Source organism: Grammomys surdaster, unplaced genomic scaffold (genome assembly GCF_004785775.1).
Source record: "Grammomys surdaster isolate TR1022 unplaced genomic scaffold, NIH_TR_1.0 125946, whole genome shotgun sequence".
Classification (NCBI taxonomy): Eukaryota; Metazoa; Chordata; class Mammalia; order Rodentia; family Muridae; genus Grammomys; species Grammomys surdaster.
The window spans coordinates 1,667,163-1,684,191 of record NW_021620768.1 but is presented as its reverse complement, the minus strand read 5'-3'; the positions used below and the strand labels follow the sequence as shown (position 1 = coordinate 1,684,191).

Sequence of the window (17,029 nt, the reverse complement as noted above, 5' to 3'; positions counted from 1 at the left end):
CCACACTGCACATCCATACAAATAAAAGACTCACAAATATAAAAATGTATAAATCTAATTTAAAATTAAGAGAGACTGGAATCTTGTAATGGGGGGAAAAGTCTATTTTGTGCCCCTTAGAGCAGCTAACAGCCACCCATGTAGGCCTTCAAGTTTCATCCACAGGAAACAGGAGTGTGGGGACCAGTAATCGCAGCCTCTCTGTGGGTTCAGAAGGACAACTTCCTGGGACCCCCCCAGTAGGTTGAAGCTGGTTTCTGAGGTTCTGCAGAAAAGCAGATCACAGCACTGGCCCTCCACCCTCCGACAGCTGGAGGCGCAGCAAGGCAGATGTGGTTCTGCCCTTCCCTCTGGAGAGTGGGTTTCAATTTATGGACTGGTACTCAGAATACTGCTTGTGGTGCAGCAGCAGAAATAGGCCTCCCCCCAGGAACATGAGTCCTGGAGCTCCCAGGGCCACTGCCATGATTCCGAGGACTAGTGGAGAGAAGGCATCCAGTGGAGGGAAGCCCATGCCCAGAAGCATTGACCTAGAGCAAGGAGGTAAGCAGGCTTAGGAGGGCAGGCTGAGCAGCCCAGCCTCGCTCCACTTTGACCAAACCCTTGGTTCTTACCAGCAAAGGTAACGTTGGTCCCAGTAGCCAGGGCCCGTGGGAGCCCCAAAGGTCAGATTGAAGGCACAGAAGTTGTTCTGTGACCCAAAAAAGGCCTGAACAATCGGTGAATGAGGGAGAGAATATGCCAAGGTGGTGCGAAGAGTGGAAGCCTGGCAAGGGAGGGCTGATTCTCGGGCCCGCTCCTCCTCAGAGAAAGCCACTGGTCGCCATTGCATGAAGCCAGAAGGTGAAGAGCCCCACAACAACTGGTTCAGCTGGAGAGAAAAGCAAAGGAGGCAGGATGAGGCAGACCGACCTGTACCAATGCTTCTGTTTCCTCATCCCTCCCAGAGTACAGGTAATAAGGGCACCAAGAGTCCCAGCACGAGGTGTAGTTGTAGAATTGACATGCTAGGTGTAGGAGGCCCGGTCTGCTCTACAGAGAGAAATCGAGATGAACAGAGCTGCAGCCCTCCAGCCCTTGCACCCTCTGGGCCCAGGCTAAGGAGAGTCCTAGCTGAAGATCTTTGAAGCACTAGTTTTGTCTGCTTCCTTGGAGGGCAGAGATGGCAGGCAAAAGACTAGTGCAACTACAAGGAGTCAGAGAAAGTGTTAAATAAGAATCTGGGACCATGTGTGTCAGTGCATGTGTTTAATCCCAGCTCTCAGGAGGCAGAAGCAGATGAATCTTTCTGAGTTCAAGGACAGCCTGGTCTCAGTGCATGCATTTAATCCTAGCTCTCAGGAGGCAGAAGCAGATGAACCTTTCTGAATTCAAGGACAGCCTGGTCTACATAACAAGAGTTCTAGGTCAGTCAGCCACAGAGATACATAGGGATCCCCTGTCTCAACAAACAAACAAACAAAAAACCCTTTTAAAAATGGGTGGTGTGTAGCTGGGCGGTGGTGGTGCACGCCTTTAATCCCAGCACTTGGGAGACAGAGGCAGGCTGATTTCTGAGTTCGAGGCCAGCCTGGTCTACAGAGTGAGTTCCAGGACAGCCAGGGCTACCCAGAGAAACCCTGTCTCGAAAAACCAAAAAAAAAAAGGGGTGGTGTGGCAGCTTTAGTGATGGCTCAGTGCTGAGAGCTTGCTACTCGTGCCGAAAACCCAAATTCCGTTCCTTAGCACACATGTCAGGAGGCGTACAATGATTTGTAATTCCAGCTCTAGCGTATCTCACACTCTTTTCTTGCCTTCATAGGAACCTATACACACATACACCCAAATACACACACATAAAAAACAAATCTTTTGGGGCTAGAGAGACGGCTCAGCAGTTAAGAGCATTGGCTGCTCTCCCAGAGGACCTGGGTTCAATTCCCAGCACCCACATGGCAGCTCACAGCTGACTGTAGCTCTAGTTCCGGGAATCTGACACTATCACCCAGACATACATGCAGGCAAAACGCCAACACACATAAAATATAAATAAATCAAGCCGGGCGGTGGTGGCGCACACCTTTAATCCCAGCACTTGGGAGGCAGAGGCAAGTGGATTTCTGAGTTCGAGGCCAGCCTGGTCTACAGAGTTAGTTCCAGGACAGCCAGGGCCACACAGAGAAACCCTGTCTCGAAAAACAAAAAACAAAAAACAAAAAAAAATCAATCCTTCAAAAACCCAAACAAACACACATCTTTTTAAACAATAGTAAGTGGTTGGTGGGGTTTCTGGGCTGCTGGCGGGGTCCCACTTTGCATTCCTGCCCATCTATCTCGCACTGGAGACCTGACCTGGAAGACGGCAGGTGCATATTCATCATCGATGGAGTCCCGTTCGTTCACTGAGGGGCAGTCAGGGCCCTGACCCAAGGTGGCTACCTCTAGACCAAATAAGGAGTGGTTTCCACGAGGAGAAGCTCCAACCAGGGCCACTTCTAGCTGGCAGACATCTGCTGTGTGCAGGAGGCGAGGGGGCTGAGCAGGACGACCGGATTTAGTAAAGGCCTGGACCTAGGAAGGAGAGGGAAGCCATGTGAGGAGAATGGAGCTTGAGGGTTCGATACCCCCGCCGCGTCCTCACCAATCAGCTGATTTTGAGTTCCTTCCCCATATCCTCACCTTGAAGGTCAGACTGCCATTGGCGAAGGCTCCAGTAGGGTCATCTACAGGGTGGCCTTGAAAAATGGTGCTCAGGGTGGAAAGATCCAATGAGTTGGTGATATTGTTCCAGGAGAACTTGGCCAAGGAGTACGGAGGGTATGGTTTTCCAGGGGGCTGTGTCCCCTCTGACACCTTAGTGCTGTCAAACTCAAGCAGCTGGGGACAGGGTAGAGTGGAAGAGGCTTGCCTCCCGGCTTTCTCTTGGATATTCCTCCCAGTCACCCCACCCAAAACTGCATTCACTTCACCCACCCTGTGCTAAGCCCTTCCCCTGCCCTTGGGGTAGGATAGACTCTCTTCTTTTTTGCGCTCTTCTGAGTTCCTTCAGACCCTCTCACCCTGGTGAAGACAAGAGCGGAAGAAAACTGAATGCTGTTCTTGGGGAGCACCAGCAGGGCCCCATCAGGATCAGGAGACAGCAGGAGACTCCAGTTGACGCTCAGGACACTCTGAGTGGTGTTGGTGGCCACCAGCACCACAGCTGGAGGCCCCAGGCTGCTCCACACATAGTGCAGGGTGGAGTTGCTGCCCACTGCCCGGATATGAAGCAGGTTCTGGGGATTTGGCCAGCCAGAAATAACCTCCATAGATACCTGGAACATAGGGTAGTAGGGTGGAAGGAACAAGATCAGGACTGCTCACAGGCAAAGGAGCAGCTTGTGGGGTGGAGGACAGGACCTGGGTGATGCCAGGAATGGCAAGGGCTCTTGAGGACCAGGCAAGAGGGAAGTGTAGGAACTGAGGGGAACTTGGAATCAGGGGCAGATGTAGGGTTGAGAAGATTGGGTGGATCCAGGATTACTCAGAGGGCTCAGGGTTGACAAGGCTTTTTAAGTCCCCAAACCTGCCTGTTTCTGGGCTACAATGTCTGAGCCATGGTTCAGACACCGACAGAAAGCAAGAAGCAGTCATGCCTGACCTGACTCCCTCCACAATCCTTCCAGTCACTCACAGCTCCACACTGGGCTCTCTGGGTTGACACCTCTCTTACATCCACCTTCCACCCCTCTGTTGTCCCAGATTCTAGTCATCTTGGAAAGGTAGGATTTCCGGAAACATCTATTACTTTAGTTCCGGAGCCCTTACCTGGCGAGTCTCTTCTCCCAGCAGGCCAAATGGGGCTGCACACACAAGTAGACTCAAAAGGAGCCATGGGGTTGGGGCACAGGGGACCCAGCCCCGGTGAGGTCCCCAACAGCGGAACATACAGCCACAGCTAGTTAAACTCAGCGGAAGGGCCTCACAGTCACATGACCCCCTTCCTGCTGATCCCTTTAGAGGGCGGGCCACCAAACCAGTTCTTAAAGGGACAGCTTCCATTAACCCAGATCTCAGCACAAGTTGGAATAGCATCAGGAAAAATGAAGGTGGACAGGTATTTTATCATCAACAGGTTGGCCTGCAAGGCGTTCTAGACTAGCTGTGCAAACATACTCTTGCCTTTCCTCAGACACCCTCCCAGTCCCTCTGGTGAGTATGCCCAGATTTAAATTTCCACGTAATTTAACAGAGTAATCTGTCTGTCACTGCTCTGTGGTAGAAGGATAGAGAGAGGAATATAAAAGAACTCTTAGAGGGCAGCGAGATGGCTCAGTGGGTAAATGTGTTTGCTCCAAACTGGACATGAGTTGGATAGTCAGGACCAACATGGTGGAAGGAGAAAAATAATTCCCAGAAGCTGAACCCTGATTTACACATACAATCTGTGGCATTGCCCACATAAAACAAATAAAATATAAAAGAATAATCAAAAAATCTTCAGGCATGGTGGTCTCAGAAAACAGAACCAAGACGGAAGCAGAGACTTGCTTCTGCAATCCCAGCTTTTGAAAGACTGAGGGAGGAGGAACACCATGAGTCTGAGGCTGGCCTGGATTACAGAGTCAACTCCAGCTAGAAGGAAAAACTGCCTTTAAAAAAGAAATAAAACCCAAAAGGGCTGGAGATGTAGCTCAGTTGGTGGGGTGCATGTTTCATATATGTGACATCTTGGGTTCAATCTCCATATAACATCAGGTAAGGGAGCCAAGACCCAGCTAGGATGCAGGAGGAGGGCCAGAAATTCAAGGTCTGGGGCATGTGAGATGCTTAGCAGGTAACCAACTTCTTAAAGTTACACACACACACACACACACACACACACACACACACACATACACACACACACACACAACCACATAATGAAAATACCCCAGAGGGTTCCTTTTGATGATGTAGTATTTATTGCATTACCAGGTAGGCAGGCTTTCTTATTGGAAGAGCTCACAATTTTATTGTGAAGTTATCACAAATAAAAAGCAATAATTAGTCAAACACATGACCAAATCCATGTTTTTGCTTGAATCTTTGAGACAGGGTCTCATTATATAACCCTGGCTGTCCTTTATACATACCAGGCTGGCCTTGAACTAACAAAGATCTGCCTGCCCGTCTCTACCTCCCGTGTACTGGAATTAAAGGCATGAGCACCACAACCAACCAGTTTTTCCTAAAATCTTAATTTTTACATGTATTTTGCCTGCATGTCTCTCTGTGCCTGGTGACCACAGAGACCAGAAGAGGATGTCAGATTCTCTGAGGTTGGAGTTACAGACGGCTGTGGGCTGCCATGTGGATGCTGGGAATCAAACCTTGGGTCCTCTGGAAGAGCAGTCAGTGCTCTTAATTACTGAGCATTTTCTCCAGCTCCTAATTAAAATCTTAACTGTTAGACTAATATAATATACACAGTACATATTTGAACCAGATGTCCTGGCACAAGCCTTTAATCCTAGTTAAATCCAAGGTTACATAGAAGATCTTGTTTTAAAAAAAAATCAGGACTACTTACATGAGAATGTTAAGCAAGTGCTCTGACAGAGCTTATACCCCCAACCTACTTAAAGAGACAAGATTTCTCTGCATAGCCCTGACTATCCTGGAAATTGCTCTGTAGACCACATTGTCCTTGAACTCAAGAGATCTGCTGGCTGCTGCCTCCAGAATGCTGGGATATAAGGCATATACCACCTAGGGCCAGTTTTTGTTTTTGAAACCAAGTTTTACGTGTGACCCTGGCTCTTAGAGTTTACTATATTCTCTTAGCCTTCTAATTGCTGGGATTACAAATTACAAAAGGTTGCGAACAACCAAGTAAGTGGTAGGAATTGAGGGAGAAGTAAGCAGCACATGTATCAAACTTTTTTTTTTTTTTTTTTCGAGACAGGGTTTCTTTGTGTAGCCCTGGCTGTCCTGGAACTCTGTAGACCAGGCTGGCCTCAAACTCAGAAATCCACCTGCCTCTGCCTCCCAAATGCTGGGATTAAAGGTGTGCGCCATCACTGCCTGGCTTGTATTAAACTTAAAAAAAAGTTTGTGTCTGTATATGAGCATGTGTTTGGATAACTGAAGAAACCAGAAGAGTTTTAGATTCCATGGAACTGAAACCTACAGTGGGTATTGGGTCCTTTGGAAGAGCACTGAGCCATCTCTGCAACAGCCTGCTGCACCACACACACAGAGGCACACAGGAATGCACTTGGAGACTGGGTTTCTCTGTGTAGCCCTGGAACTCTATATCAATCTAGCCAACTGCTGGGAATAAAGGTGTGCACCATGTGCCTGGCTCTCATATGCTAGATCATGTTTCCCTCTGAGATTTATCAATTTATATTCACGTTTGAGAACCCATTTTCCATATCCTTGCAACTAACAAACTGGAATCATAGGTCCCTATGGAAAAAAAAATTATGTAGCCCTGGCTAGCCTGGATCAGGCTGGGATCTGATATTTGTGTGTATGCAACATAAGAAGAAGGCTAAAAGAGGGACTTGGATCCCCTGGAGCTGGAAATAACAATGAGCTACCAAATGTAGATGCTAGGAATTGAACTTGCTTCTGGGAGAGCAAAAGCTCTTATGCACTGAGACAGGGCATTTCTTTGCAGTTCAGTCTGGCCTTAGACCCAGGCGAATCCTCCTACCTCAGGTTCCTGAATGCTGGGCTCCCTTGCTCCCTGGCTGTGAATGTAGGAGCACATGCCACACTGTGAACACTGAGGTCAATGGACTTTTGGGAACCTCTTTTCTTCTTTATTCTATGATGAGAATTGAGGACTGAATGCCATTGGCTTTAATTGCAAGCACTTTTGCCCAATGAACAACTTCATTGGCTCTGTTTCTATTTTGTCTTTGAGGCAAGTGCAGCACAACTAGTCTCCTACTGGCTATATAGCTGTGATGGTTAGAGTTGACAGAATGAGGGGTGGGGGACTGGTTCACGGCACAACCATGAGGGATTAGCTTGATTTAAAAAACCCATCCAAGCCAGGTGTGGTGAAGCATCCCTTTTTAAATTTCTTTCTCTCTCTCTCTGTCTTTCTTTCCTGTCTATGAGTACATTGTTGCTGTCTTCAGACACACCAGAAGAGGGCATCAGATCCCATTATAGATGGTTGTGAACCACCATGTAGTTGCTGGGGAATTGAGCTCAGAAATTCTGGAAGAGCAGTCAGTGCTCTTCACTGCTGAGCCATCTCTCCAGGCCCCTGAAACACTCCTTTTTAAATTTCAGATACCAGCACTCAGAGCACCCTGGAGGCAGAGGTAGTAGAAACACCACACTCAGGTCTACAGAGTATGACAGTCTTAAAAAAAAAAAGGGGGGGTGGGGGTGGGGAGGATGTGTGTGTATGCAAATAGTGACTTCACTTGTCTCCTTTGCTCCCAGTAAGGTTTTCTACCTCCTCCTGCATTGCTAGGAGGTAGAGATGTGACCCAAGGTTGAAAAACACATGACAACTGTCTCAAATGACTTAGATTTAATCATTAGAAGCAAACTAAATGGAAAGCTTACAATTGAAGAGATACATGTCAGTGCTTTTTGCAAACTGATATGGGACAGACTGGGGGCTGCCCCTCAACCTGATCCTTTGCAAACAAAGATGTCCACAGTGTTCCTGGAACTCTGGCTCAGGAAAGGGGAGACTGCTGGTTCTGTGCATTGAAGTCACCTTGCTCAGCATTCACTCCTGGCCAGCATCTGGAGCACTGGTTTGCCGGTTCTGGTCATCACCCTTCTTCTTGTGGCCAGAGACAATGTCATCAATCCGCAGAAGCAGAACTGCAGTCTAAGAGAAAAACAGGTCAGCAAAGAAAGGAAAGACACTGTTTTCTTTTAGCCCCCTCCTAGCTCCTCCCACAGAATTACCATTTTATCTGGAATCTTCCTTTTCCGAGTCCTGAATGAACAATGAAGTTCTACCTAAGCAAGGGATATAACTTGTCCCCTGTTACACTGTTTTTGTAGAAGCTAAAGAAGTAGGGAAATGGAATTCCTTGGGAGCTCTTTGGAGAATACTCTGCCTTTCTTATGGCCCTCCCTTTTAAACACAGCACAGAAGCTGTTTATCTGTACAGAAACAACATATGGTGTCTCACCTCCACTGCTGTTTTGTATGTTTGTAGCTTCACAGCCAATGGCTCCCAAATACCCAGCTCTTTCATGTCCACCAAGGTGCCAGTCTCACCATTCACACCCCAGGTCTCACAACTCTCCTGGGTGTGCTTGGCCTGCAGGTGGAGTAAACACAAGCATGGAGAGCATAATGAAGCGTCAGAGAACAGACAAAACCAAACACTGGAAACCGACAGCTAACAAGGCAGACTACAAGAGTTTGAAGAAATGAGCTATAGGAAAAGCTTGAGGGCAAAGGTTGATGGCTGCTGAGGAAGGACACGGAAGGTTGACCTCTGCCCCCCCCCTCACAACCCACACCCATGTAAATGTGTGCACGAACATAAGCATACGTGTTCTTATGAGTATAAACACAGACTGTCAGAAAAACATTTCTTTTTTCCTAAGAGTAAAACCAGCTTGCCTTACCCCTGCAAGGCATGAGCGTAGAAAAGCACTCACCCGAAGGGAGGTCAACAGACGAATGGTACTGGCCCCACAGTTCTGGATCAAGGTCCGAGGGATGACCTCTAAAGCCTGAGCCACAGCTCTATATGGCCACTGCTCCACACCAGTCATGGTCTTAGATTTTTCTGTCAAGGCATGGGCCACAGCCATCTCAGAGGCTCCACCACCAGGCACCAGCTGAGGGTCCAGGAGAACATTGCGGCACACTTGCATGGCATCCTGGAGGTTGCGTTCTATTTCCTTGGGGAAGCAGAGAAACGGTATAGCCAGCTCAGTGATTCAAGGAGAAATCAGAGGCAAAGGATTTCCTGACAAGCTTTTAGCAAACAAACAAAAGAGGGCAACTAGGAAGATCCTTGTGACCCCTTCTGGTGAGGGGCAGAAGTTATGTTCACATTTTAATTCAGGAATGGGAGCACAGGATGGGCCCTGGAAGAGAGTTAGGGGATGTTACACCTCAACTATAAGGTCAGGTCTTTCTGTATTGCACCCAAGAGAAACAAACTATTTCTCCCTCCCTTCCTAGCTGTGCCCTCCAGCAGACTGTATGCATACTGCAAACCATTCTCTGCTTACCAGCTAAGTATCCTGGAAAATTACTTCCCTTGGGAGTAGGGATGGGGTTATACTTTCAATTTAAAAGGGCTGACCAACGGCTTAGTGGTTCAAGGCTCTTGCTAACAAGCTGGATCACCTAAGTTTGATTCCTGGGACCTGGACAGTAGAGGGAGAACAAAAAGAGGGAGGGAGCAGTACTGCTAGGTCCCTGGCTAAGCTGGAGCCACAATGGAGTGCATACATCTAGGCTGCCAACCGTACTGAATTCACACTGAACCACCAAAGTGAGATCTTGTCACACACACACACACACACACACACACACACACACACACACACACACACACCCTTGCTGGCCTGGAATTTAGTCAAGTAGACCAGGATAGCCTGAACAAACCCACAGAGACCCACCTGTTTCTACTTCCTGAGTCCTGGGATTAAAGGGGTATACCACCATAGCCAACCTTTGTCATTTATTCTTTTCTTATTTTTTAAGATATACTTATTTTGTATGTGTGTCCTCATGAGTTTACGAATACCACATGTGTGTTTGGTGCCCTCAGAGGCCAGAGTCCCTGGAAGACCAATGAGTGTGATCTCACCACTGAGCCTCTCTCCTGCTCCAGCTGTTTTCATTTTGTTTTGAGATAAGGTCTTCCTATGTATTCTCTGCAGGCCAGAACTCTTGTGGACCAGGCTTGCTTCAAACTCAGAGATCCACCTGTTTCTGTCTCCAGAATGCTGGGATTAGAGGAATCCACTACCACTATCTGGCCTGTTTTATTTGTTAGTTATTTTATTTAGTTTTTGAGACAGGATATTTCTATATAGAGGTCTGCCTGTCTCTGCTCCCTCCCCTCCCTCCCACCACTCCATGCTGAGACTAATGGTATACACCAACATTGCCTGGCCTGTATTTTTTCTTTTTAAAGACAGGACAGCACTTCACACTTTCAAACTTGTATGATCTTTCTGCCTCAGCTGGGATCACCAGTATGAGCTGCCATACTAGGCTTCCAACACACAGCTGTACTAGATTGGGCCTGTCTTCCATTCCTCTCTCTCCTTTAAGCTGAGGCTGGCCTCTAGAACACTCCATCTTTCTGAGCCCCCGCCATGCCTTGATGAGGTGGTGCCAGGGCAGACGCTGGCTCCTGTTAACCTCGTCGCCGTCACGTGGGTGGCTCTGCTCCTTCACACGTCTATGCAGACATGCAGCCACAGGCCAAAGGAGCATGGACGGAGAATAAACACTGCTTAAATACATAGTTTTTTCTTAAAACAACACATTAAGTTTGTTGCTGTGGTAAAAAGATGACGATTCTAGGATGGAACACGTCCCTCCCTTGTCACACTGCCAAGGCTCACTCACCGAGAGTATCTCTTTGCTGGCTCCTCTAAGAAGAATGGTGCAGGCCTTTGGGTCTTTGCAGTCAGTGATGAATGTAAAGTACTCATCTCCAATCTTCTTGATTTCCAATAAGCCTGCCCCTGTACCAACATCATCTTCTCTCAGCTCCTCGGGCCGGCTGACTATCCGTGCCCCACAGGCTCTATTGGGTGGAGAAGATGGAGAGGATGTGACTTCAGATGCTTTTACCCATCTAGTGGTCTACACAGTCTGTGGTTAGAGGTTAGACTAAAATATATTACTAGGATCACTGAGCTGACTGGTAGACAAGTTTTAAATGCATACAGGCCAAGTTTCTTATTTGGCTTTAGTAATGGAATTATATATACACATGGCAACCAATCATAGCTGTATTCAAGTGTAACTTTTAGACAATAAAAGCCGGACAATGAATTCCCACACCAGCCTGGCGGTGGTGGCGCATGCCTTTAATCCCAGCACTTGGGAGGCAGAGGCAGGCGGATTTCTGAGTTCGAGGCCAGCCTGGTCTACATAGTGAGTTCCAGGACAGCCGGGGCTACACAGAGAAACCCTGTCTCGAACCACCCTCCCCCCAACCACTGGAAAAAAAGAAAAAAAAAAAAAGAAAGAAAAAGAAAAAAAGAATTGCGACACAAATAATTCAGTTGTGTCTGAATGCCAATAAGCAGAATCATACCAAAACAGGGCCATGGCCATGGGACGGCTCAGCAGGTACCATGCCTGCCGCACAAGCCTGAGGTCCCGAGCTAAAAACCCATGTAGTGATTTGAATAGGTCTGGACCTCATACTTGTGTGTTTGAATCCTCGGCCCAGAGGGAGTGACAGTATTAGGAGGTGTGTCCTTATTGGAATAGCTGTATTCTTGTTGGAAGAAGTGTGTCACTGTGGGGGTGGGCTTTACAGAAGAGTCCCTTCCTAGCTGCCTTTGGAAGCCCGTCTCCTTCTGGCTGCTTTTGGGTCAAGATGTAGAACACTCAGCTCCTTCTAGAGCACGGTGTCTGGCAAGACTCCGCCATTCTTCCTGCCATGGTGATAATGAATTCAATCTTTCGTCTCTTTTATAATTACCTTTAATATTATAATTGTCCTTTATAATTATCTTGATCATGGTATCTCTTCACAGCAATAAAACCCTAAGACAACCCAGAACCAAAGAAAAGGCAGCAGGAAAGAACATTCCAGAAAGTCATCATCTAACCTCTATGTATGCTCTGTGGCACATGCACGCACCCCTGTACATCACAGAAAGTGTAAGAAGAAACGGACCATACTAAAAGACTACAAAGTCAAGCAAGCAAGAACCTGAGGAAAAATTTGGGGTACATGTGGATGGGCCTGATGCTGTCTATATCCTAATGCTAATTCTGCTCTCTCCTGGGAGGGTCTTACACAATTAGCATTCTAGTTGTTGTGACCAGAGATTGAGTTACCATTGTTTTTTAAGTAAGTGTGTGTGGTGTTTTTCTTCTTGTGGCCACTCGACTGAGTTCAAGAGAGAAAAGAGAAAGGTACAGAGGGCAAAACATGGGTTTGCATGATGTGCCCCACAAAGACCGAACCACGGTGATGGCATGGCAGTGACCTACCAATGGGAACTTAGTAAGCTGAGTGGAGAAATTTTGGAGCTCTGGTGCCATGTGGCCTGCTGGTGCTGGCAGTGGTGCAGGAACTGCAGATAGTTTTTAATACTTCCCGCTACAGGGGGTGCCCAACGTGTGTACACATCTACAATTCTAGCATAGGAGGCCGAGGCAGGATTGTGGATTTAAGTGCTGCTTTGAATTACAGACAGTTCAGATTATAAACATGATCCAATAATAAATGTTACACTTTTCTTTTGGGATAGTCTCATTTAATCCAGTCTGGCTTCTGACTTCTGACCCTGTTGACTCTACCTCCCAAGTGCTGATATCACATATGTACACCAGTACCAAGGATGTTTTATTCCCTCCTTCTTCTATTTTCTGTTTATTTGGAACAGATTATCTTTATGTAGTCTTGGCTGTCCTGGAGCTCACTATGTAGATGGTACACTAGGCTCACAGAGATCCATCTGCCTCTGCCTGTGCTGGAATTAAAGGCCTAAGGTACATCCAGCTCAGGATAGCATTTCTTTTTCGGTCTTTCGAGACAGGGTTCCTATGAAACCTTGGCTGCTCTGGAACTCACTTTGTGTAGCAGGCTGACTTTAAACTCAGAGTTCCCCTTCTTTGTCTCCCAAGTACTGGGATAAAGGCACCATTGCCCAGGTTACATGGATACCACGTCACCCTTCATGTAAACTTATGGGAACAAGGAGAAAAACTAAGCATACCTATGTATGTCTAGAACCATCTTGGAACAAGCAGACATAGAATTCTCTTGAATTGAGCTATGTGCCTGGTAGGTGTTAGAGTTGGGAATCTCAAGTATCTCCCAAAGCTCCACATTCTAATGTCCTGTTCCCTTTGGCAGGTCTGCTGGAGTGGTAAAGTCTTTGTGATTTTGGACTAATAGAAGGGTTGTCAGGCTTAAAGCAGGTACCTTTACCTACTGAACCATCAGGATCCCCAACCTCCTTTTTTGAGACAGTCTCATTCAGTTGTAAAAGATGGCCTGGAAATAATTTGCCCAGGTTAACTTCAAACTTAAGGTAATCAATCCTCTTCCTTCAGTCTTCTACAGTGCTGAGATTTTGAGTCCTGAGTGGCTGTTTTATTTTAAGATGCCTCATGTAGCTCAGGGTTATCTGGAAACTCCATATGTAACTGAATATAACCAGCTTCTTTTTTTTTTTCTTTTTCTTTTTTTTTTTTGTTTTTCGAGACAGGGTTTCTCTGTGTAGTCCTGGCTATCCTGGAACCCACTCTGCAGACCAGGCTGGCCTCGAACTCAGAAATCCACCTGCCTCTGCCTTCCAAATGCTGGGATTAAAGGCGTGCGCCACCACCACCCGGCAACCTTCAGCTTTTGATAGCCTCTTGTTTTGGACTACCCAGTGATGGAATGACAGGTCCGTACTACTAAGCAAGCTTAGGGAAGGAACGAAGTACACATACATACAATCACACTACGGAAACACATGACCAGGGTGCACAAGTGGAAAGCAGAGGATAACTTTGTGGAGTCTGTTCATTCCTTCCACCTTTACATAGGATTAAATTCAGTTCTTCAAGGTTTTATGGCAAGTACCTTTACCAAGTGAGTCACTTTTTGCATGCCCAGATCCACCATGATTTTAACTTTTATTTCAGGCTGCCTTTAATTCACTATGCAGCATAAGCTGGCCTCGAACTCACAAAGATCCTCCTGCCTTAGCCATTCAAGTGCCAGGATTATAGGTGCACACCATCACACTGGTTTCTCACAGATCCCCTACAATAGTAGTTAGTGTAACTAATTATGTTTAGTTGTGACACACATGTGTGAGTTGGGAGTTCTCTATGTTCATGATATTAATCCCAGGGATTGAATTCAGGTGGTCAAGCTTGGCGGCAAATGTCTCTATACTCTGAGCCATTTCAACTATTCTTATTATCAAGTTTTAGTTTTTGGGCTTTTGAGACAGGGTTTCTTTTCTTTTTTTCTTCTTCTTTTTAGATTTATTTATTTTATGTGAGTACACTGTAACTGTCTTCAGACATACCAAAAGAGGGCATCGGATTCCACTATAGATAGCTGTGAGCCATCACGTGGTTGCTGGGAATTGAACTCAGGTCCTCTGTAAGAGCAGAGGGTGCGCTTAACCACTGAGCCATCTCTCCAGCCACAGGGTTTCTTTTATAACCCCGGCTATCTTGAAACTTGCTCTATCGACCAGGCTGGTCTCAAACTCAAGAAATCAGCCTGCCTTTACCTTCTAAAAGCTGGGATCAAAGGTACAGGTCACCACAGCTAGTGTCAATTCTTAATTTTTTTTAAATAAAATTTACTTATGTGTTTTTTAATGTATGAGTGCTGTCTGCATGTATGCCTGCATGCCAGAAGAGGCCATCAGAGCCCACTATAGATAGCTGTAAGCCATCACGCAGTTGCTGGGAACGGGACTCAGGACCTCTCTGGGAGAGCAGTCAGCTCTTAACCACTAAACCACTGATCTCTCCAGCCCCAAGTCTTAAACTTTTTAACCAAAGTTTTGTTGGTATTTTTTGACGTTTTTGCCCTAGAACTCACTATATAGATCAGGCTGGCCTCAAACTCAAATAGTTCATCTTTGTCTCCAAAGGTGCAATCACCACAGCCATCTGTCAAAGATGGGGAGACTGTCCAAAAAGATAGCTCAATGATCTAGAGAACTCTTCTGGAGGACTTACATTATTTGTTTCACAAATGCCTGTTAACTCCAGACAGACGCCCTCTTTTGGCACCCTTGGTTACTTGCACTCATAGACACAATTTTAAGACAAGGTCTCACATAGCCCCGATTGGCCTCTAAGGATCACTTGTGAACTGATTCACCCTCGTGCTGGAGTTATAGGCAGATACCACTCTGGCCATGATAAATTAGCACTGTACTGGAATTTACAGAAGAGGATCCACTAATAGAGATCTAATGCTTCTGCTATATTCAGAGCCAATTAGTATAAGACCCATAAGCCTAGACCTGGAGAGGCAGGACTGCTGCAAATTCAAGGTTAGCCTGGTCTGCAGAATGATGCAGGCCACTGCGGGATACAGAGCAAGAGCTTTACTCAGAAAAAAAACAAAGGTATTATTTTTATCACTGAGTCAAAAGTTCTTTTTGACTGCACCCTGCTCCATTTCAAGCAATGAATATACTATGCAACTAAAACAAAATAAAAAATTATCTTTAACTGGCTTACTTATTACCTAGCAATGCGATTATTGTCTGTTTTCCGGACTCTACGAATGGCTGTAACATTGGCCCGCATGAGGTAGTGTTGAGCTAAATCTGAAATTTAAGAACAGACATGTCAACAGAACACCCAAATTACTGGCCTCTGAACTGGTTTTATCCCCAAAATATTTAAAACACCACATAGCTGTCTTTTGCCAACCTGAGGGACAAAACCAAACCACACCACTCACCCTCTTCTACCTCAAAGGCAAGCTTGAAAAACAAATGGGGCCCTACCTGAGATGCCCTTTTCTGTGATGACCACGTCAGGTTTCAGCTGGATAATATCCTCACACAACTGCTGGATGTATTCTTCTTCCATTTGCAGGATTCGGGTGAAATCCTCCTCTCGTGTAATCTCAATGTCAGTCTGTGAATGAAGAAAAGGCACTGACTGAAGTTGGAGAAATGGCTCAGCATCAGGAGTAGCATTCACAGCTACCTGAATCCCAGCTCCAGGGGATCCAAGTAACCTGTACTCACAGACACATAATGTTCCCAACAGATCTCCACATACACGTCTAGGCACTTACAGAATACACATTAATGAAAATAACTTAAAAACTCCCGGGCCGATGCAGATGTCAAGTGTCACGTACTCCTTCTGTCCAGCCCTCTCACGTATTCCAGAAAATGTGAATCTGAATGTCAAAGCTTCACATCTGTTTAACACATCTGAGCTGGACCTTCTGTCTTACTAGTTAGTAGTGTGCATTAGATCTTAATGTCTTGCTACCTTTGGTTTTTGTTTTTAGGACAGGGTCTTACTCCACCCAGGCTGATCTCATTCTCAGCCCCGTTTAAGTGTTGGGATGACAGGTGTAAGCAACCATTTCCACCTGAATTCTGGTTCCCAAACATTTTTAATAGGGTCCACTGGCTTAGAACATGGAAGTCCTTACACTCTGTAAAGTCTTGTCAGCAAAGGTAAAGGAACTGAGAGACTGTAGGTGCTGCTGCTGCAGCAGCTGTGTTAGAAAAGGTGGGTCATACCCACAATCCCAGCACTCAGGAGGCAGAGGCAGGCAGATTGCTAGCCTGAACACAGTGGGAGTTCTAGACCACTCACCACTCAAGCTACACAGGAACACTGTCTGAACCTTCCTAAACTAATCTGCAAAAACAAAAACAAACAAACAAACAAACAAAAAACCCCACAACTCTTCAAACTGAAGTTAAAGGAGCTGGGTTTGAAATATGCCAAAGTCAAACACTGAGAAAATATATTGTCCAGGTCTGTTCTGAACCAAGTAGTCTTCCTGCCTCATTCATCCGCTCACACAGACAGGACCATCTGTGTCTATGCCCACACATCTCAATGAATGCAGGACAGATTTATTTATTTATTTGTTTGTTTGTTTGTTTGTTTTTCGAGACAGAGTTTCTCTGTGTAGCCCTGGCTGTCCTGGAACTCACTCTGTAGACCAGGCTGGCCTCCAACTCAGAAATCCACCTGCCTCTGCCTCCCAAGTGCTGGGATTAAAGGCGTGTGCCACCACTGCCCGGCAAGGACACATTTATTTAATTTTTGTCACTCTTTTCCTTCAGTCCTGGGCTTCAGACTCCTCACTTGGAAAACAAAAATAACATCAAATTATTTTCAAGAAAAGATAATGAATGGCAGCACACAGTGACTTTA

The 17,029-nt window shown here is 46.2% G+C and overlaps 2 protein-coding genes across 3 annotated transcripts in view; both read right to left on the bottom strand.

Annotated features, from left to right (window-relative positions):
- Positions 1 to 39: 39 nt before the first annotated feature.
- On the bottom strand, positions 40 to 3,959 carry Glmp (glycosylated lysosomal membrane protein). Of its 2 annotated transcripts, none has more exons than XM_028753324.1 (6): positions 3,787 to 3,959; positions 3,039 to 3,293; positions 2,659 to 2,856; positions 2,332 to 2,550; positions 615 to 871; positions 40 to 530 (listed from the first exon to the last, which is right to left on the bottom strand). In XM_028753324.1, the coding sequence occupies exons 1-6, from the start codon at positions 3,904 to 3,906 to the stop codon at positions 365 to 367; spliced, it is 1,215 nt and encodes a 404-aa protein (XP_028609157.1). In that variant the 5' UTR covers positions 3,907 to 3,959; the 3' UTR covers positions 40 to 364. The 2 variants fall into 2 exon arrangements, with proteins under 2 accessions (XP_028609157.1, XP_028609158.1); XM_028753325.1 differs by having other exon boundaries at positions 2,419 to 2,550; positions 3,787 to 3,935.
- Positions 3,960 to 7,483: 3,524 nt separating this feature from the next.
- Cct3 (chaperonin containing TCP1 subunit 3) overlaps positions 7,484 to 17,029 on the bottom strand; it is a 22,681-nt gene continuing 13,135 nt past the window's right edge. Inside the window, exons 9-14 of the mRNA XM_028753207.1 lie at positions 15,628 to 15,760; positions 15,363 to 15,444; positions 10,532 to 10,712; positions 8,596 to 8,841; positions 8,118 to 8,249; positions 7,484 to 7,807 (exon numbers count right to left, since the gene is read on the bottom strand). Coding sequence (XP_028609040.1) covers positions 7,703 to 7,807; positions 8,118 to 8,249; positions 8,596 to 8,841; positions 10,532 to 10,712; positions 15,363 to 15,444; positions 15,628 to 15,760 — 879 coding nt within the window. The 3' untranslated portion in view covers positions 7,484 to 7,702. The remainder of the gene's footprint in view (positions 7,808 to 8,117; positions 8,250 to 8,595; positions 8,842 to 10,531; positions 10,713 to 15,362; positions 15,445 to 15,627; positions 15,761 to 17,029) is intronic.

What these genes read in the sequence shown, in the direction of transcription:
- Glmp (XM_028753324.1), bottom strand. Translation starts at nt 3,906, where the DNA reads ATGTTCCGCTGTTGGGGACCTCACCGGGGCTGGGTCCCCTGTGCCCCA. An exon ending in TGGGAGAAGAGACTCGCCAG is followed by an intron (nt 3,294 to 3,786) that starts GTAAGGGCTCCG and finishes CCTATGTTCCAG; the next exon opens with GTATCTATGGAGGTTATTTC. An exon ending in ATGGCAGTCTGACCTTCAAG is followed by an intron (nt 2,551 to 2,658) that starts GTGAGGATATGG and finishes TCTCCTTCCTAG; the next exon opens with GTCCAGGCCTTTACTAAATC.